At 43.6% G+C, this 22,173-nt stretch overlaps 1 protein-coding gene across 6 annotated transcripts in view; it reads left to right on the forward strand.

The window, feature by feature from the left end:
* Gng12 (G protein subunit gamma 12) overlaps positions 1–21,765 on the forward strand; it is a 123,013-nt gene extending 101,248 nt beyond the window's left edge. For 5 of the 6 annotated variants that reach the window (XM_047565534.1, XM_047565519.1, XM_047565520.1 and 2 more), the window contains exons 3-4: positions 15,726–15,844; positions 17,561–21,765. In XM_047565534.1, the coding sequence (XP_047421490.1) occupies positions 15,752–15,844; positions 17,561–17,686 (219 nt within the window). In that variant the 5' untranslated portion in view covers positions 15,726–15,751 and the 3' untranslated portion in view covers positions 17,687–21,765. Of the gene's footprint in view, positions 1–13,568; positions 13,591–15,725; positions 15,845–17,560 lie in introns of those variants that run through there. The other variant, XM_047565538.1, reaches the window with a different exon arrangement.
* The last annotated feature ends 408 nt before the right edge of the window (positions 21,766–22,173 follow it).

The following is a 22,173-nucleotide window of genomic DNA, read 5'->3' on the forward strand; positions in this document are numbered from 1 at the left end:
TTCACCTGTTACATGTATCAGTAATTGGTTTAGATTTTTCTTTCTTCCTTTTTGTTCTTTTCTTCGTTTTGTAAGGTTTTCAGCCTTAGCTTCTGGCTCCCTACTCTGCTGTTTTTTCATCTCTCTCTGTACCTTCTCTGTCTCTTTTTTGGTCCCTCCTCCTCTTAATTTCCCAGCCCAGTCCTGAGCTCATCATCTTCAGCACTCACAGATGACCCTCCTTCCAGCATCCTCACTCTCTACTTTCTCAACACTCTAACTCTGCTTTCAGAAAAACTCCAATGCCAACCAGGTATAGTGGCTCACACCTGTAATCCCAGCAACTTGGGAGGCTGAGGCTGGAGGATCATGTTTGAGGCCAGCCTCATCAGTTTAGCTAGAACCTATTTCAAAGTAAAAGATTAAAAGGACGGGGATGTAGCTCAGTGGTAAAGTACTCTGGGCTCAATTCATAGTACCAAAAAAAGAAATGCTCTGACACCACCCTTCTAATACAACAGTTCTGCCCACTGAAGGCTTCTGTCCAATTCCTAGTCTTCACTACACTGCCAAACTTCTCTAAATACTCCTCTATCCCCACTGCTGGTGTGTCCCTGAGTTAAGTTTCCTCTTCAGTTCTTTATTATTTGACCTCCGTTCCCTTCGCACTGTGAAAATTAGTCATGTAGAGGTCCCCAGTCACCAGCTGGCAACTCCCCAGTCACCAAGTCGAGTGAGCTAGTTTTTGTTCTCTACTTCCTTTATTCCCATAAACCCCTCCTCCTAGTGTGGTAAATGACAATTATGGGATGTTTGCTGTTTGGTTATAATCATAAAAGTGTCATGTGGCTGAGAGCACAGGCTCTGGAGCCGGGTGCTGGTCTGAGTGCTCCACCTACCTAGTCCTCCCTGACCTGGACTGTCTTCCGAGCGTCTGCCTCCCTCAGTTCCCTCAGTTCTAAACGGGAAGAAGAATAGTAACAACCCGTAGCATTGTTTTGAGGAATAAGTTTATCTGTAAAGCCCTCAGAACAATGCTTGGCAAACCTAAGTGCTGTGTATTATCTACTATTACCAAAAAAACTAAAGCTTCAAACTGCAGGAGTACATAAAAAGCAGCACCAAAATTCCCTAACGTCGTTATCACCTCGCAGTAAGTACAGCTTGGAGTGTGCTCACCTTACATGCTCTCTGGGCATAAACAAACATACAACATTAGCTGCCCTTCTTCCCTAACACTGTCCCCCCTCCTCCAGCTTTGGTGACAGTGTTGCCCAGGCTGAGCACGTGTCCTGCTGCTGCTCTTCTCCTCTGAAGATGCCCTGCTTGAGCCTGTCCCTGTGAGGAAGCCTCAGGGCTCACAGGTGTGCTCTGCTCTCTCTTTCCTGTATTCACCAGTGGCCATCTTTTTACTGTCACCCCCTGTTCAGCCCCACGAACAAAATTGTGTTCACTCTTACATTTTCATATCTCTTGCAAGCAATTTTTTTTTTTTTTTTTTTTTTTGCATTCCAGTTGTCTTCATCTGTTTGCAGTCTCATGCTCTAATTCCTGATGGTGGTAGGTACTGAGTTTTTTCCATGTGTTAACTTTTTTCTGCATTTTTTTCATTTAATCATGACAGTCCTAAAAGGTAGGGAAAACTGTCTTATTTTGCAGTTAGGGTATGTGGGAGTTCAGGGAACATAAATGACTTAACATCCTACTATACTAAGTGGCAGAGCTCAGATTTGCACCCAGTTCCATCTGACCCCCAGACCTGATCAAACGGCCAACCACCAGACCTTCCGTAGGTACAGTCTACCTTGTCTTCCCCTGTCTCTCACTTCTAGTCCTCCCGGCCTGAGATTGCTCAATCATTTTGCCATCAACCCTCCACTTAAACCTGTCATTCTGCCCAGAAACTTTTGGTGGCTCCCATTGTACATTAGAAAGTCACTTAAATCCTCACTCTGCTGCTCCCCTCAATCCCTCAATAACTATTCTGAAATCCTCTCCATCTCTTCACCCCCATCTGTCCAGTTCCCACCTTTCCAGGAATAATTCAGTTCAGACCTGTGTCAGCACTGGGCTTCTTTGCCTGCTGCAGCACTCACTCACCATCCGTCTCTGAGTTCCTGATTCCTGCCTTTGGTAATTTTCTTGGCCTGCTTACACTGCTTATTCATATTCAGGACTTAATCATAAGCCCTTCTCCACCAGTCAGTAACCCCACGTTTATTGTTGGCAATGCCCAGCCCCAGCCCTGAGCTGCACGAGCTTTCCTCAGGCCTTTCCCAGTCTGATCCTCTCTCAATCATTTCTCCTGCCCCTTCAAGAAGGCAGCACCACTCAAAGCAGGGCAGTGGCTACCGTTGCCTCTAATCTTTACTAGATGCAGCCTCGCTGCCTGGTAGCCTTATTTACATTCATCCCATTAGGCATTTGGGTTTTTTGCTTTTGTTTAAATGCATGCATAAGGGACCAACCCCTGTCTGCTTAGCAATATTAGAAAGCATGCCCTCTGTTCAATGTGAATCAAACGCTAGACCTTTAAGGCCAGGGTCCTAAATATCTCTCTTCTGATTGCTCTGTGTAGACAACATCCAGGGTGAGAGGTCCCCAGGCAGGAAACCTCCAGCCCTGTTCAGCCAAGGGGGTCATAGACGGTTGAAGGCAGGTCCTTCAGGAAAGCTGACGGGGAGGACACCCAGTTAGTTGGTCACGTAGATGGAAAGGAAGTTGCAGGTTTTCTGGGTTTAGGTATTAGAAGAGCCACAGAGCACTTTGTCAGAGCTAAGAGGTGGAGTCCTCAACCTGGGCCTGTGGATGTTCTACCTCCTGGCTTAGACAGGTGAGACTTACATCCCTTCTACTTCCTCAGGATACAGGCTGTGTGTCTTTGTATTGTGGCTCTCAGCTTAGTCCTAGGATAGTGTGGGAAATATGGCTCAAGCTTGGTTTACCTAAAGTGAATGTTAGTTTATAGACTGATGGACTCTTCTGCTTACAGCTCCAATTCAGAAGTCACTTCCTCTAGCACTGTGGTTCTTAAGCTTTAAGGAGTGTCACAATCACCCAGGGGCTTGTTAGAACACTGATGGTCAGGGCCCAACCCATTTCTGATTTTGTAGGTCTGGGCTGACATCTGAGAAATTTCCATTTCTAAGAAATCCCAGTGATCCTGAGGTTGCTGCTGCTAGTGTAGGCCACAGGCTGAGAGCCACGGTGCCAGGGGACTTCCTGCTGTGTGTGTGGGTGGCAGGAGGGGTGCTGTGTCTCTTTCCCTTCACCAACACCTGGCACCTTGAAATACAGTGAAACATGTCCTGGGTACATTTTTATATTGTTTTGAAATTTCTTACTTCATATTGTAGTGTTGCCCTCAAAAGCAGTGAGTCCTTTTAGGACAGAGTTTTTGTCTTTTACATCCCTGGTCATTCCCACTTCTTCACTGGCCTCAGGAAGGTCCTGGGAGATGCAGGAGGGATACAGTGTAAAACAGTGGTTAGGGGCACCAGGCTTCATTTCAGCCTTGGCATTTATTTTCTGGATATCTCTGAGAGCTTCAGCATCCCTGTTTGGAAAATAGAAGTCATTACATATTAACATTAACATGATCTCCAAAATATAGTGTTTGTTAGAATAAAACAGGTACAGAGTAATGAATGTAACATGCTCCCTTCTGTATTTTTAAGACAGATACATGTGTGATCATGTCTGTATATGCATGGGATGTCCTCAGAAGGAAATATGAGAAACTTGGAGCAGCAATTGCCTGGGAAAGTCTAGAGTTCAAGGAGAACTAGTTTATGTTGAAGACCTTTTCAAACTATTTAAAATGTTTACTATATACTTATTTCTTCATTAATATTTGAAAGCTAATTAATGAAGTAAAAGTAATATCTTTTTCAGGAGCATTGTGAAAAGTAAATAAAATAACTTTACATAAAACCCTTAACACAGACCCTGGCCAAAAAAAAAAAAAAAAGGAGGGGGTATGGGGATGGGAAGGTTGGTGGAATGAGATGGACATTATCACCCTATATACACGTATGATTGCACTACGTACATGTATGGTGCAGAGTGTGACTCTGCACCATATTCAGCCAGAGGAAGGAGAAGTTGTGCTCCATTTCTGTACAATGTATCTAAATGCATTCTACTGTCATGTATAACTAATTAGAACAAATGAAGAAAATAAAAAGTTTAAATTTAAAAAAAGCACTCCATTAATGTTACCTTTTGTTTTCAATATTAAGTAGTGGTTGAGTTCATCCATTCTTTTATTCAGTCATTAGGTAAACATATGAGACATCAGGCCATCTTGAGCCAGCCATGCAGATATAAGCAAATCTTTCCTCAGTCAGTCTTGAAACATTAGGTAAAGAGTAAAGCTTATTTGTAAGTGTCATTCTCAGTGTTGACTATAAACACATATCTCTATGCATGACTGGATTCTGGCGTAGCATAGCATGGAAGAGGCTGGGTCCTACACCTCGGTGGGTCAACATCAGAGGGTACCTCCTTGTGAGCCCACCTTCAACAGCTGGAAACCTGTTTGGGGCACAGTATGCAGGTACATTGCAACATGGCTCTTAGAACCTGGGAACCACACAAGTGGCATTCCATGCTGGAGGTAAAAGTTCAGAATTAATAATTGACACTAAACAAGTATGTGGGAACCCCAGGAACTCCACCCGGACTTCTCAGAACTATGCAGGGAACCAAGCAGGTGGGTATCCATTGACTCACAACAGTCAGTATTTTGCAGAGTACCTGTGGCAAGGAGCAGCAAAGTGTATCTTGTTTCTAAGAAAACAAACACTGGACTCTCAAACACCCCCAGGTGGTACGTTCACTTGCTAGCTAATGTGTTGGTTACTATATCATGTCTTTATCTAACTAGGTATTACTGAGGCCTCATTCTCTACATTAGTCAATATGAAACAGAAGGTGGCATGGGATACCTCATCTGCTTGATTAGGAGACGGTTTTGAAGTTGAAGAAATCAATTAAAATCCTATTTCTACCACTTAATAGCTATGTGATCTTTGGCAAATTATGTAACATTCTGAGTTTGGGTCTCAATGAGTATGACAAACCAACCTCTTAGGTTTGTATTAAATGAACTGATATCTGTATAGAGTACCTAATACAGTAGCTGGCACATAGTAAGGAATAAATGTAGTTGCTGTATTACAGAACTAAGAGTTTAGTTGGAAGACAATATTTATACAATGTCAGCTACATAACAATAGGCATTAAATAGCTTACAATTAAGCACTGAAATAAATGGTATTACAAACCTTTTTTGAGAGCTTAATAATGGTTATTAACCCTCTTCTCAGCAAAACAAAACAAAAGTCTAGACATACACCCCAAATTTTGCATACAATTTTAGGGTACTCAGAAACACCTCCCCCTGCCTACCCATTCTTTGCATGGCCAGTCCTCAGGTGACCTTGAACCCCTGAACTATATGCACATGGCAGGAATTCATAAAGGGAATTAGTCACCAAAAGGAAAAGTAGGGAAAACTTCCTTCCAAGAGGTAAAAATGTGATCTGGAGCCTAAAACAACAGAATTTAAGCCAAGAGAAGCAGGTGGAGAGCTTGGGAGGGGGATCACAGGTGGGACTTGAAAGGGCAGCCCCTGAGGCCAGGGCCTGCCAATGTACCCTGTCGCTGCAGCCATACAGAAGTAGAGTCTCCTGGTCTGGTCACTGCCGTCCCCCTAAGTGGGTACAAACCCTGGCCCACCAGCTTGCCAGCTGTTTGGCACTAGGCATACTTCACTGTGCCTCGGTTTCATTTGTAAAATGGGGGTGAAAACAGAACCTGTCTTATAGGGCCATTGTGAGGACCTAGAAAGATACCAGACTGATAGTGTCTGGCATGTAGCCTGGTGTGTGACCTCCAGCAAGCTCTAAGTAGAAATAAGCTTCTGTGGTGATCAGGATTTTTATTATGGTACTAGAAACATTAGAGAGGATCTTGAGGGTAAAGCCAAGCCCTTTGGACTTCTCTTAGGGAATCCTGGGAAATCCCAGGAACTTGTTGGAGCCAGCTTTGCAGAAGAATAAGCTGAAAGTGGTACTCTATCTGAACAGAGTGTCAGGAGAGGATGTACTGGGGGAAGATTAGGGCCTGGAGTGCTGTAGCAAGCTGAGGCAGCAGCCCTGGCTCAAGGCCCTGGGAGCAAGACTCAGAGAAAGGGGAAATTAAAACAGTTTTTCAGAGTCAGAGTCATGAGAATTTGGAAAGTGCCAGAGTCTAAGGTTGTACCGTCTATCATAATAGACAGTGTTGTGTCCAGTAAGGCACCGGGCCTGCAGAGCACTCCAATGTGGCACGTCCAGATTGGGACACACCGTAAGTGAAAAATACACACTGGTATTAAAAAATGAAAACTACCTCAATAATTTTTATAAGGAATACCTGTCGATTTTGTTCATATTAATTAATTTCACTTTTTTTAATTTTTCTTTTCATGTAGCCAGTGAAAACTTTCAAATCACACATGTGCCTCATATTTCTGTTAGGTAGCTCTTGATATGAGAAGTTAAGAAGGAGAGTTGAGACCAAGGGGTGCTCAATGACCAGGACAATGGAGGGACCAACAGGGGTGTTTCATTGGACTTCACCTGTGACTGTGGACCATTCTAGGGTACATTTAAATGGACTACCATTTGAACATTGGAACTGAGGTAAAGATCAAGTGCATCATTGGTCACAGCCAAAGTCGTAGGGTGGAGAGAGCATCCTCTTCCTCCCCTGAGGATCAATGTGTGTCAGGCAAGTCCTAATTTACATGTGTCCCCTCAGTTCGTCCTGGAAGCAGCCCTTTGAGGTATTTACCAGTATTATCCCTTCCCCTTTTACAGATGAGGCTCAGAGAAATAAAGCACCTTGGAGTCCTAAGTAAAGAGCCACAGTTTGCATTTTTCTAACTATAAAAGCCTTTGTTGACTGCTATCTTCAGAGCCCCAGGATTGAATCCTGAGGGTACCTGGTCAGAAGTAGTGAGAACAGTAGTGAAGGGTACCACTGGGCAGGGCAAGATGGGGATGTCTAGCCTCTGTGCACTTTCCAGAAGCAAGTGGCTATTAAGAAAACAAATTTAGACTTTTGTAGCAAAGAAATATGTTAAAATGAGTGATTTCAAGCTGAAGGAGGCTTAGTCCTGTAGGTGAAAGTAATTAAGCAGAGAATTTTTCAGGGCTTGTTCAGAGCTTTGACAATTTAAGCATAGATAGGAGGCGGCATTCTTCTAAATTGACCTGTTTTAATTCCCAGGTAGAAATAAACACAGGCAGGCTCTGGAAGCAGAGACTACCTATCATGTGACTTTCTCAAGAGAAGCTGTCGGAGTCACCCAAGAAGTTTGTAAATGCAGCTTCTTGAGCCCTGGACCTATTGAATCAGGATTTTTTTGGTTTGCTTTATTATTATTATTTTTTTTTTTTTTGTAGTTGTAGATGAACAGCATGCCTTTATTTTATTTAATTTTCTGTGGTGCTAAGGATCAAACCCAGTGCCTCACACGTGCTAGGTAAGCACTCTGCCACTGAACTACAGCCCCAGCCCCTGAATCAGATTTTTTTTTTTACCAAGTGCCCATAGTGTTCTGGACACCGTGAAGCCAGGAACTTGCTGCCCAGGCTCTGCAGCAACCTCTCCTTCTGGATTTATTACCTGGTTTGGCTCATTCTCATGACTCCCTGCCAACTTCTCTGGGGCTCTGAGAGATGATAGGATCATCTTGTGTCTTTAGCAAAAGCCTTACCTGGAATCTGGGGCAGTTGTTCTTTTAACTGAGAACAACCTATTCTCCTTGGCTTCCATCTTGTGAGACTGGTTAGCTCCTCACTTCCTGCTGGCAGTGTGTGGGGACCACCTCTCTAAGTGAGCCTCAGCCCCTGAATAGGGCACAGTGTCTTCCCAGAAGAGCTTTTTGACTGGCACCTGCCCCTCCTTTCTCCCCCCTCCTTCCTTGTGTTCTTTCTGTTTAGAGGCAGGTGGTACAGGGTGGTGATTGTGACCTTGAGAGTCAAGTCAGACAGAGCCCAGCTACACCATGTAAACCAGCATGATTCTAAGCATGAATTTTTTAACCTCTCCACTTCATCTGTAAAACAGACACAATAAAAGGATGTATCTCCCAGAATTATTATAAGAACTAAATGCAGTGGTGCATGGAATTTACTCACCTGGCACACTTAAGTGCTCAGTAAATGGTGGCTGTCATCAAAATTAATCATATATTTAACTTACCTTTTTCATTATTATTCAGAGAGAAGCTCCCTGGAAAGCAGGTAAAATCAACTAATGATTTTAGGGTACCAGACAAGGACCTCAAAAACATTTACAAGTCTAGAAGCCTACTACTCTTACAGAACGACTTGCTGAGGCCTTGTGAGAGCTGTTTTATTTTCCATTCTGCTGATTCTTTGTAAATTTCTCTTAGCTCAAGACACCATCTCTTCCCCATCGCAGACCACGTTTTCCACAGTTTCTGCAGCCCGTCCTTTCCTCTCCCTCTCATTCTCCTCCCCGTAACTAGCAGCTTGCTCTTTCTACCCTTTGCTCTCAGAACTGTGCAGAAGGGGCAGGACCTGCAGCTGAGCACAGGTTCCACCACCATTGGCCTCAAAGCCTGCTGCTGGTCTGACTGAGAGAGAATTTTATGTCTTACTCCTCTCTCCTTTCAAGCCCTAGAGTTTGGGGTGTTCAGCAGCGATGGCAAGGCAGTAATAGAAAGCATAGCTAATATCTGCAAGTTATTTACACTTTACAGAACAGCAGATTAGCAGTTGTGTGTTGTTCATGGTTCAGTTACAGCAAACAGAAAGCGCTTTTGGCAGTTTCAGTAGAATGGGCTTGGTGCAGGGGTTGGGTGCTTGCCTAATCACCTGAAGTCTGGAGGAGCAGCCTCTCAGAGTCCCTTGGAGGGACTGCCAGCACCATAGAACTGGCCCCCAGGACCCAGTAGGGAGTGCAGAATCAGGAGGCTGTCACAGCCAGAGGGACTCTCATCCTCATTGCTGGTGGCTGGGATGCCCCTGCGTCCACACCCAGCAACTAGCCCACCACCCTGCTTGTCAGCAGAAACCAGTCTTCCTCTGACTGCCCCCTGTCAGATCTCTTCTGAACATATTGATTGGCAGAACTGGCATTTTCCTGTGCCCTGGCAGCAGGAGAAGCAAGGTGTATTCGTGCGCTAGGGACACCATAGCCAGCTACCACAGATTTGGGGCTTAAGCAGCAGCAATTCATTTTCTCATGTTTCTGGAGACTAGAGATCTAAGGTCAACGTGTTGGCAGGGTTTGCTTCTCCTGAGGCCTCTTTCTTGTCGGCTTGTGGATGGCCGTCTTCTCCCAGTCTTCCCTCTGTGTCAGATTCCCTCCTCTTCTAAGGACACCAGTCATGCTAGATTAGGGCCCATTCTCAGGATCTCATTTTATCTTAATTTCCTCTCTGAAGAACCTTTCTCCAAATACAGTCAGATTCTGAGGTACCTGGAGGTTTAGAACGTCAGCGTATGAACTTGTGGGGGACCCAGTACTTCTCACGGCCCTGGAGGTGTCATTTTTCACTTTCCAGCCCTTGTAGTCCATTAGCCAAGCCAGGAAGAGGGTAGGGCTGCTGCCCAGTGCCAGCCCATGAGGGATTGCAAGGGCTTGTCACACATCACATGGTATATGACAAGAAATACAGGTGCTGAACAGGCACAAAAACAAATTCTTTATATTTATTATAGTGATATAATTTTTTTTTTCTCTTACAGTGCTAGGGATTAAACCCAGAATCTCTTGTATGCTAGGCATTCACAGTCACTGAGTTACATTCCTAGCAGCCCACACACTTTTTGTTTGTTTTTGTTTTGGGGGTTTGTTTGTTGTTGTTGTTGTTGGGGTTTTTTGTTGTTATTGTTTCACTTTGTTTGATACTGAGGATTGAACCCAGGGTACTTTGACACTGAAGTATATTCAGTTCTTTTTATTTTGAGACAGGGTCTCACTAAGTTGCCAGGGCTGTCCTTGAACTTGTGATCCTCCTACCTCAGCTTCCTGAGTAGCTGGGATTACATACCACACACTTACTTTATCTGATACTTTTAACAGTCCTTTGAAATAGGAAAGTATTATTATTCTGTTCATTCCCGTGAGAAAATTGAGGCTTCAAATAGTTTTCAAGTCATGCTCAGGGACTTAGCGCTGGGAAGTGACAAGAGCAAGAGTGAACCCACATCCCCTGGCTGATCCTCGAATGTGTCCCTGGAAGTAGCTATCTAGGCCACAGAGGAAAGGCAGAGTCACAAGTTCAAATCAGGGGCCCCACAGGTATACCAGCATGTGTTGAAGGGGATGCCACTACTTAGATTCAGCTCTTTTTTGATCTTCCTTTTAAAAGTAAAATCTCTCAATTTCTCAAATGTTGACAGTCAATTTAAAGTTCAAACACACACACACACACACACACACACACACACACACACTGGAGCTAACTCTCTGTGTGTGGCCCAACCAAAAACATCTGTAGTCTGACTCTGGCTTGCAGTCTCTGATAGGAATAATAAGTGCTCATGAGAACAGAAAAGTTTCTCAACAGACTGCTCCGCACTCCCCCATTCCCACCAAGGCCATTTTAGAAAGCCGTGGCTACCTGGTCACACAGCCTTGAAGTTGGAGAGTAACTGTCTGATCTTCCTCTTGTTTCCCTCTGCATGCAGGAGCCCAGGGAGCCACAGAGCTTCTGTCTGCTCCGGAAAACCCTGAAAGGTGGCTCTCTTTTCCCCTTTTCACAGAAGAGGGAAAACAGAGAGCTGGAGTAAGACATTAGAAGTTGAAGGCAAGATCAGAAGGGAAGTGGAGGCCTGTGACTTTTTTTTTTTTGTCCTAAACTGCTCTATCATTACAGCCACAGGGGTATGTTTGCTCATGAAAGTTGGCTTCATTCCAGTGGTTCAGTTACTGGCTAGGCCATGATGCCCATGAAGCTTCCTGGGGCCTTCCTCCCAGAGCATGCTTGGTGACACTTTCCATCCCCACTCTCCTCCTCTCTTGACTTTAGCACCGCCCACCTCAACAAAGTTGATGTCCTAACGGGACATCTTGTTCCTGGGAATTTCTAGGAACCAGAGAATTCAGATGAACCACAGCATTAAAACCAATGCAAATGATTTGACTAGCTGAATACCTCATATGTTTATTCAAATCTGTTACCCTTACATAAAACTGAAAATAAGGCGACAGAAGAGATAGCCATAGTTTCACCAGATGGTGTTCTGCACAGGCTCACACAGGCCTTGACCCCTCTGGGTGGAATGGGGCACTGGAGCTCAGAACCCCAGATGTTGACTCCAGCCCTTGCCCAGCTGGTGCATATGAGAGGGCAAGACTGCTCTGCAGGCACCAGGTAGACAAACAAGATGCCTTCTGCCCAAGAGGGGTAAACACAAGGTGGTCAGCAGGCCCACTGCCCCCAAGTTAATGAGTGTCAGTCACTCCTAAGAGCCACATTGTGGAACATTTAGTGATGCCCTCAGTGTGAATAGATTTAGTTGGAATTGCTCCCTTTCCTTGGATTTAGTTGGAATTTGCTCCCTCTCCAGAAGAGTGGCTTCTGGCGAGAAAAGGATTATAAGGTGGATTGTGGTGTACAAACTGGGTGGCTTTGAAACCAGTTTTTCTAACCTTGGTTGCCTCATCTGTAAAACAAGGATGAATAGTAATTCCCCATTCAGGATTCTAGTGAGGTGTTCTGGAATGATGCAGCCTGAGCCCTCTTGGGCTCCATACAAAGATTGAGGGTGTCTGCCTTAGAAGCCTTTTCTTTTTTTTTTTTTTTGGTGGGGAGGTGGGGTACTGGGGATTGAACTCGGGGCACTCGACCACTGAGCCACATGCCCAGCCCTATTTTATATTTTATTTAGAGACAAGGTCTCACTGAGTTGCTTAGGGCCTTGCTTTTGCTGAGACTGACTTTGAACGCAAGATCCTCCTGTCTCAGCCTCCTAGACCACTGGGATTACAGGCGTGTGTCATTGTGCCGAACTGGAAGCTGTTCTTGATGTAAGGAAAGCAAGTGAGTGGCATTAGTAGCACAAACAGTAGACATCCCTGCCATCGAAAGACCAGAGCAAGCCCTCTGAAGGTGCCGAGATGTTTGCAGATAGCCTGCCCAGCTGTTGAGGCAGTGCAAAGCTCTGGGAGCACCTTGCTCCTCAAGAGTGAAGGGGCCTTGAGACCAGGCAGCTCAGCAGAGAAACTCAGGGTCCCTAGAAGAGGCTCCTCAATTTCAAACAATATAATTTTGATCTGATTTCTCCATAGGAATGAAGTGATAATCAGGGATGATATCATTTTCCAGTGGCCCAGTGTACAGTGTTTTCTAGGGATGCCCTCAAATACCCCATTTAATTGACTTCTTGAAGCTATTGCTATATGATACTGAGTAGAAAGTTGTTTGTGTTTAATACCTTTGAAGCTATAAAAAAAATCTCCCATCTCCAAAACTTGAATCAGTTACTCATTTACCAGCAGAGGGGAAGGAACTTTCAAGAACAGATTGAGTGGGAACATGAGAGCAGTGGCAGGGGTTGGGCTCTTTGTGAAGCACAAGAGGAAGGGTTCCTCTTGTCTAATGTCTCTGTGAGGGCAGAAGCTGTATTTTTTTCTTAGCCTGCTGTACCAAGTACCAGAAGCACTCGTTTAAAAATGTGTTGCAGCTGGGCACGGTGGCACACACCTGTATCCCAGCAAAGGATACAGGCTTAGCAACTTAGTAAGACCCTAAGAAACTTAGCAGACTCTGTCTTCAAATAAAAAGGACTGGGGTTGTGGTTAAGCGCCCCGGGTTTAATCCCTCAAACAAACAAACAAACAAATAAATAAATAAAAATGTGTCACATACTAGTTCCCAACTGCTCGGAGGCTGAGACTGAGGCAGGAGGCTCACTAGGACCCAAGAGTTCCTGTTTTTATCTTTTTTCTGTTTTATTTTGTTTCTTCTTACTAACTAGCTGTTTTAAATCCTGATTATAATTCAGCAAGAAGGAAAAAAGTCCTCCATGTTCTAGGTGCCAACTTTCTCACCACTTTGAGAGGGACCTACCCAGGCTTTTTATAAATAGAGCCTGACTGTGGACTGTTTGCTTATGGTCACACGGGTGAGAGCAATGACTGATCAAGGTCCCATATGTGTGACCCAGTTGCAGTTACAGGAAAACTTGCCCAGACCTTGGAAAGTTTATGCCCTGGAGGTGGAGGAGAATGCTTGGCATTATTCTCACGCAAGTGGCACATTTAGAAAATCCTGAGGGTGTAGCCTGGAAACCACAGGCCACTCAGAAAAGGTGTCATGTTCACATTCTGGAGGCTGAGAACAGCCACCAGCTAAAGGGCAGCCCAGTTCAATGTGCTGCAAGGTAATGAAATTCATAACCAACTCACTGGGCACTGTTGGGGTGAGGTTGCCCACGGCCTCAGGCACACTTCAGATGCTGGCCTGGGAGGGGTTAGGCCAGGTGACTGGGTATGGGTGACACCCCCAGGGAAGAGACCTGCGGCCTCTCTTCGGGTCGGGTAGCAGTACCTCTGATTCGGAGGAAGAGACAGCTAGTCCAGGTATGTGTTGAACTGAGATTGCCCAAAGCCAGCACAAGGCAAGGCCACCCTGCCCTGCCACATGCTTCCTCCTCCCAATCTCCTGTACTTGTTAGGGCTTTGCTTTTCCTATGGCAATCCTCTGTCGGCTGTCGCCATCCTTTCCATTCTACCAGAGTGTGGCAGAAGTGCCTGGGGGCAGACTCAAAAGGGCTCATCCCTGAACCCCTGCCCAGATGCAGTCAGTCAAAACCCTTGATACTCACTGACCAGGATGGGGGAGAGGTGGGCAGAACAGACAGGTAAACAAGGAATACCAGTTCATGGTCTATGTGTGACCCCCAGGATAAAAATAGCAGTTGTGTTTTATGGGAGTGTCTTGGTCCTGTGCTGACCCTTATGTGCCTCAGCAAATGAATCCCAAAAAGGCTTTTGAAGTGGGTAGTAGTATTTTTATATTACAAATAAAAAAAAATTGAGTGTGGTGGCTCATGCCTGTAATCCCAGTGACTTGGGAGACTGAGGCAGGAGGATCACAAGTTCAAGACCAGCCTGGGCAACATAGCAAGACCTTGTCTCAGAATAAAAAAGGCTGGGGATGTAGCTCGGTGGTAGAGCAGCCCTGGGTATGCAAGAACAAAACAACAACCACCAAAAAAACTTGGGCTCATAGAAGTGAAATAATCTGCCCACTTTCGCCCATCTGGGAAGTGGCAGACACAGGGTGCAGACCCAAGAATGTGAAGTCTGCTGGTGAAGCTGATTTGAAAGTTCCACACCCAGTTAAAAGTCATTTTATTTGTGCACTTGACCCAATGCTTCCTCCAACCTCAGAGGACAATCCCCTTGCAGGTCCTCGAACTCAGTCCTGGGGATTTCATAATCTGATGAAACCAGTGTTGGGGCACCAGAATGCCCACATGGTGGACAGCGTGGAGCCTGTGGCTTGCTGGTGTTTTTTGCAGCCTGTCTGGTCTAAGTCTTCATGCAGCCGCAGGTCCTGATGCAGGTTGAGTCAGCCTGGGTTTGCTGCTGGCGCCAAGGTGCCCCAAGACTGCTGAGCCCTTGCCTAGTGCTGGTGAGACACACCTACTGTCCACCTGCTCCTGTGAGTCATAAAACTGCCACGCTGCTGCTCGGCCTGCCAGCTCTGCCTTTTCCTCCATTCACCACCATTCCAAGAGAAAACTTAACCATATATGGCAGGGGCACCAGGCAGTGCTTGTCCCAGGCCTGCCTTCCTCTTGAAATGCGCCACTGGAAACCAGGCAGGTCAAAGCCCAAGGGCCAGAATGTTTCCGTTGTTTTACATCAGGTGTCTGGGGAGAGAGGGCAACAGGGCAGCCTGGAATCAAGGGCTCTGGTGAAAGAGGAGAGTCAATCCTTGCCAAACATACAGGGGAAGGGGAAGGTAATAGGATTAGCAAGTGCCTTGGCCACCAGGATGAGGCCAGGGAGAGGTCAAAGGAAGGAATGATAAGGCTTTATTGATTATTTCAGGCTTCCGACTGCTCATGATCTCATTTGACATTTAATGTGAATCTATCATTCTTTTCAGCTAAAAGATTTCCCACTTTTCCTTGAATAAAGACTTGCTTACCTGCCTAACATTCTGAAAACATTTGCACATCTTGATAGTACCTGAAAATGTGCCTTTGTGCAGAGATCTCTGGAGGAGGCCTTCTCATTGTTTTCTCTTGCCAGGACTTACATCAGCCTGATCGTTGGGTAAGAGAATCCAAAAGAAAGAAACTCAGAGCTTCTGTTAGAGTATGTAGTTGTCATATTAAATTGACATGTAATGTAGCCTCTGGTAGCCAAAGGCTCCTTAACTACTGCAAATATTGGTATGTATTTGTTTCTTCCTAGAAAATTGTTTAAAAGGCCACTCTTATACTATATGTTGGGTTACATTGATTAAACTGCTGTTCTGGGTTTCTGGAAACCAATTTTATATGGACAGTCAAATAGATGACAAGCTAGAACATCTAAGCCACCACTGGAATTGTTCAGGGCGCTTTAGTAACTGCCTCCAAAAGGCTGTGCTGATGGGCAGATCAACACGTTTCCCTTCAAGTAACACACATTTTCTATGAATGTTTAAATAACTTAAAGATGACTGTTACTCACCATTTGAAAAAAAAAATTCTCTTCAGATTTCAGGGAAAAACAACCATTGAAGATGTCCAGCAAAACAGCAAGCACCAACAACATAGCCCAGGCGAGGAGAACTGTGCAGCAGCTGAGACTAGAAGCCTCCATCGAAAGGATAAAGGTAAGGAACCTGAGGGTACAGGCCATGCCTGCTGTGGTCTCCCCTGCTTTTCCAGGACTGGGCCACAAGACAGAGGAGATGATGCCATTTAATCCTGCTTGCTTCCAGGATTTTCCTAGACCAGGTCAAGAGCTTCACAATCTTAATTTTCATTACCTACCTAGCACAGGCCTCATTTCAATAAAACTGAAGAATCAGAATCTGAGTTGACCCTTCTGTTTGTAAAATCCTGGAGAGGATTTCCAAAGGACCTGCCTTTCCTAAATGAGACAGGTCAAGTCCTGTGATTGCTGTGTTCTAAATTGAGACAGAGGTTCCAGGTGGATTTCTAAAACACCCTTCTCATACCTCTGGAATTTCAAATGTTCTAGGGTATCAGTGCAGCTGAGGGTACTTTGAAGTCAACAGTTAGGGTCTTCCTTTTAGGAAATGCAGCTTTTTAAATGTGTGCCCTTTATTGACCACTTTCTACTCCCAGGGTGAGTGCAGATCCCACAGAGGAGCTGGAATGCATTTCTTAGGTCACATGACTTTGAAGTCTTTTCCCCTTTGGTCCCAAGAGAGGACTAGGCAGTGAGAACCCTGGAATGTGGTGACTAAGACTGGTTCCAAGAACAGAAGCAGTCATCTGATAAATTCCTCTAGACTGGAGATGGTCACCTGTCCTCAAAGCAGGAGGCTGCCCTGTGCAGAGCTCCATAGAACCAGCTCTCCCACACTCATGGCCTGGGCACCTGACCTGATTATTACCTGGGGCCTTCCACTTAGGCTTCTGAGAACAGGGTATGGCATATTCCATGCCTAACTCAAGCTGGGCTAAGACACAGCATTTTTCTGTGTTGGTTTTGCAAACTTTTGTATCTCCTCAAACCCAATCGGTAACAATAAATCTTTTCTTGTTTATTCTGCCCCCGTCCCCCACCCCGTGCTAGGGACAGAACCCAGAGCCTCAGTCATACTAGGCAAGCACTCAACCACTGAGTGGCACCCCCTGCCCTCTAACAGTAAATCTTGAAGCTCTACAACTTGGCTCCAGAATTCTGGCTTCAAGCCAGTAATTCAGTTCTGTTCTGCATTCCAATCTATTTTTACCTGGATAAAAACTAGATAAAACCTTCCCTTTTTCCACACACTTTTCCTTTCCTGATGCACCCCACAATTTTTACTCTGAAAAATTTTAAACCTCCAAAAGACTTGTAACACTAAATCTTCATATTCTCTTCATCAGGATTTGCCAGTTCTTAACATTTTTTCACCATGTTTGCTTGTATCACCCCCACTTCTCTGTATACACATTAACAAAACACATATAACTTTTTCTGTAAGACACTTAAAACTTATTTATATTTCTAATAATAATATCTAACACATGATCCATTTTTTAAGAACCCAGTGCACTCATTGGCTTGGGTCATGCTCCTTTGTGGATCAGATTCTGGTTAAACATTTTGGCAGGAATACCAGCTAGCTAGCTGGTGTGGTATTCTCAGTACTCACACGTGGGACAACCATGCCAGCTTATCTGATCACTTGGCTAGGGAAAGCCATCCCTGCCAGAAACCATTCTCTTTGCACCTGACTGAGAATGATGTTCTAAGGCTGATTACACCGTTTGAATCAGTCTCCACCCCATGGCTTAGCATTCACATGCACTGTGGAGGTTTCTGAATAAAGGATTTTCTTTCTTGTTTGTTGCTTTGTTTATCTCCTCCTCAGGTCTCAAAGGCATCAGCAGACCTCATGTCCTACTGTGAGGAGCACGCCAGGAGTGACCCTTTGCTGACAGGCATACCGACTTCAGAAAACCCTTTCAAGGATAAAAAAACCTGCATCATCTTATAGTGGAAGAGTGGGACCATTCCTTGCCTCTTCCCAACAAAGCAAATCCTGAGCAGCTCCTTGAAGAGATTTGCCTCCAGCTTATTTGGTAACCACTGCTAATAACTAAAATGCTCTTCTCTTGGAATAATAGACTCTAAAGTCTTTATTTTCCAAGTTGCCCTTTCTTTAAAATGCCCTTTACTGATTTAATACAGAATAACAATCTTGTTTTCCATTTGGTAACTATGGTATTACTTTGGGTTGCTGTTTAAGGAGAGTTGGCCTGGGCCTTCTTAAAAACACAATTATATATTTCATATATACAGTTGATTCAGATATGTCAAGACCTAAATTGCCTGAGCACCTGTCAAATTAAAATGCCAAGAATAACTTCAGTCCTGAAACCTTTATATCATATTCTATCCTTAATAAGGTTTGTGCCAACCTGTATAGTGTACAAGGGAGAGGGGTGTATTTTGTATATGTATGTCTTTGTATGTACACATATCAAAGCTTTTTTCCTCATCAAAACTCCCCTCTCTATGTAACATCGTTCCTCAACTCCAGAAGTTGTATTTATCTTCAGCTGTGTAGGTAGAATAAAAATTATTTTCATATAGTTATTGTGCAAAAAAATAAAGAAAGAGCATCCTAAAGATTATATTCATTGTGATCAGGTGATACATCATCTCTCCTCTCTTGAAATCTTGCTGGACCTCTTAGGTGATAATGAACCATGCCAATTAAAAACTGAAACTGAACTGAAAGCCCTTTGATAAGGTATTCATTCATAGGGATCCTTTTGGGCTTCAGCCATCTTGAGTCTAAAAAAGGGGAGGGAACCCTTAGTAGCTGTGCTCTCCCAGTTCCTGATTGCTGCTGGGTTAGGGCTAGCCACCTCTGAAATTTCTGCCCTGGTGATTAGAATAAGACAGTGAATAGTGAGCCTGGCCAAGGGGAACAAACATGTATGAAAACCAACTGCTCTTCTCAGCCCAGATTTCCAGTTTTCCCCCCTCTTCTCTATTCACCTTCCCTGAATCTTCCCTCTGCTGCTCGATTATTTGTTTTTAGAGGTGACAGTCCCCTCCCAGCCTCACAAGGATGGGACATGATGGGAAAGAAACAGACTTAAAACGTTAAGGTATCAAGACACCTATGCTCTCCCCAGATGTCTGCAGTTTCAATTCTGCTTGTCCATAGACCCTCCAAGGGGGACTACAAGCCTCCCAGGAGGGGCTTGGGCTCAGCGGTACACTCCTTGGACCCTAGGGTCCCAGCAGCTGCACATGGAGTTCCTCAGCCTTCCTCTGGACAAGAAGATAGCCCTATGTCCTCAAGATGTCCAGTGGGAAAGCCAGAGGCATGCATCTCCTCTGGCCAAAGAGGAATCTTGACTTTCTCAAAGAGGAAGGGAGGGTCCTTTTTAAATGCTTATTTAGGGGCCCATACCATACTGAGGATTTGATACTTTAATCCACCTTCAGCTCATTAAAAATAACTACTGGGCTGGGGATATAGCTCAGTTGGTAGAGTGCTTTCCTGGAAAGCACAAGGCCCTGGGTTCAGTCCCCAGCACCAAGAAAAGAAAAAAAGTAACTACTAAGGAAAGGTTAAAAACTTAATCACAAAGGATTCAACCCTGAGAAAGAATTATTTACAGTGATTTTCTTACCTGTGTACAATCTGCCCTGAAAAGCAAAACCCTTTTAAAATCCAACGTCCTGGGCTTGAGCGTCATGCTCATTGGTGGTGAGCAAATACAGTCCTGTTTTTAAATGGCTTGAACAGTCAGTATTTCTCCCAGTCACCTGTCTAGTCAGCACTGTGAACTGACCCTGTGAAAGTCACAGCACTGCCCTCAACCTTTTGTCACCTACTGCTTGGTTCTGCAAAACACTCAGTCCCAAGTGAATTACAAGCTTCTGCATAGGAGAGAAAGTGTTTACCTTTCAAAAGGTGAAATTGGAAATATACACTAAAGAGACAACTTTACATTTAATGCTTCACTTAATGAGACATTCTTTTTTTATAAGCATTTTTTCTACTGACAGTTTCAGAATACTGATTATTTTCACTCTGATTTTTAACATGTTTCTTTAAATATTTATAGCACAACTTACTACAGAATCTTTTCATGAAATCATTCTTACTATACCATCTTGTGCACATTACCAGTAGCAAGCGTACTTTATTCTTTAGCACTAAAACATAGTCTTTTGCCTAATAGAAAACAAGCAGGTTTTGCTATGTATTTGTTAATAAGCTTGTTGTAATAAGAAATGGGCTTGAGGTTCCAGGAGATTTCATTTTATTTTTACTGGTCAGATGGAATAAAGTCTGTAAGTATAAATGTCAGGTAATTTCCTAACCAGGTGTAGGGCATGTTCATTAAAAAATGAAATCAAATTGTCCACATTTTCCAAGAGGGGAAAAATTGTAGCCACATGTTGATTTCTTATAACTAGATACTATGTGAGGAAAATATAATATATGTATACATATATATGATATGCAGAAGTCACTTTTATTTATCTGGTCTGTTCTACTTGTGAAGTCACAGTTAAACTGTCTGCAGCAGTTGGTTTGTGATAATGGTAAGTGCCAATTTGTGTTATTTTTTTTCTGCTACCACTATAATGACACACTTAAATATATACAGGCAGCTTCTTGGCTTCATTCCCATTGAACTATTTAAAAAACACTCAATATATCTTGTCTTTAATGCTGCTTCTGTTAACAGTGATCTCGTTCCTTTTTCATTCCTATATTTTCATTAGTTCATCATAAATTTGTCCAGTTGAGGTCTCATCACCACGGCAAGATGGGGTAGGCCAAACACATGACTCCAAAGTATTTTACAAAAACACTTTTTTTTTTAAATAGGGAAAATACTTTATATACAAGGTGGTTCACATGGGTTGTAGATAAATACTTTTTTTTCCTTTTCTAAAAAAAAAAAAAAAATCAGGTTTTTAAATTCTTTACCTTATTAAAGTGAAAAGTACCTTACTTACTTTTTAAAGGAAAGGCCTGTTTTGTGGTCTCCATGTTTGGACTGTGTGTCTACTTTACTAATCTTTAAATTATCAGGAAAAAAAAAAAAAAAAAAACTTTGTACCAATGATTTGGTAATTTTGAGGCTTAGATTAATTTCCATAGTAGAAGATGTGACAATTTTCTCTTCAGATTCTGTCTTTTCAACCAATTTATAACTAAGGTAGTAACATCTGACTGATCCCTCTGAGTTTTATTTAAGATATATACAGGTCCAAGAAGTGAATAACAACAGTACATTGCAGGCATTTCTTGATGAAATCAATGTAATACCAGAGTATACTATGAATTGTATTGATCTATTTCATGATAATAGATCAGTAGGAAAAGATACATCAAATCAAATCAAATAGTTATGTAAATATATTAAAATAGAGCACTGACCTAAAATCAGTGGCCTGATATTTAACCTTCAATCATTTTCTAGCCTATCCTGTTATCATCTTACTTTGGACAAGGCTCTTCATCTCTCTGGGCCTCCATTTTCCCATTTGTAAAATAAGGGGCTGGCAGCAGATGGCCCCCGAGATCCCTTCCTGTCCCAGATGCCTTGTTCAATACCACTGCCCCTCTGCTGGTCCTGCCAACGTGTTGGTGCTACAAGCTACTTCAAATAGAAACGGTTTGTCTATAACGTGTGCTCCCTTGATAGCTTATGAAAGGCCTTTTTGTTATACAGTGCTTTTTTCCTAATTTTACAGACTTGGTTACTGTAATGATGTTTTTAGCCATGTAACTACAAACACTTACTTTCTTGATATCTGGGTAAATTTGCATTTGATATATTGTTGGTGAGATTTTGTTGTTTTGTAACATTCTTTGGCTACTCATCTGTCCAGCATCTTATTAACCTTAACACTGTGATCATTGTTTAAAATATGTTCTATGGAAAGAATAAAAGCATTTACTTCACAGCTAGCATGTTCACAGATTTGAAAGAAAGTGTATTAAAAGCACTGTTGCTTTTGTTACTGAGTCAGTGCCTCGTATCGTTTTGCCCATGTTGCTCAATAAATTAATAAAAGACCATTTCTCTTCATTCAGTTAACGTTTCCTGAATACCTGTTGGAATATGGGTACTGAGAGTCAGGCTCTGGGTACTGAGAGTCAGGCTCTGGTGACACAAAGACAAATTAGACTCACACCAACCTGAGAACCAGAGTCTGGAGTGAAAAGGGCAGGAATGACAGACAGACACACACATGAAAGCATGAAAGAGCCATCTGAGAGGTGCTGGGACTCATGAGCACAGGTGCTGAGAGCCCAGAAGAGACAGGGACCAGCTCCACACCAGAGAGCCTTCTGAGAAGGCTTCCAAGGGAGGGAATTGTGAGCTGGTGCTTGAAAGGCAGAAGAAACACTGTGTGCATTAACATGAAGTCTTGGGAGATGACAGAAGAAAAGTGGACACAAAGCTAATGTGCAGAAGGTCTCCCATGCTAAGTGTCTAT

The sequence above is a fragment of the Sciurus carolinensis genome, chromosome 1, assembly GCF_902686445.1.
Source record: "Sciurus carolinensis chromosome 1, mSciCar1.2, whole genome shotgun sequence".
Taxonomy (NCBI): domain Eukaryota; kingdom Metazoa; phylum Chordata; class Mammalia; order Rodentia; family Sciuridae; genus Sciurus; species Sciurus carolinensis.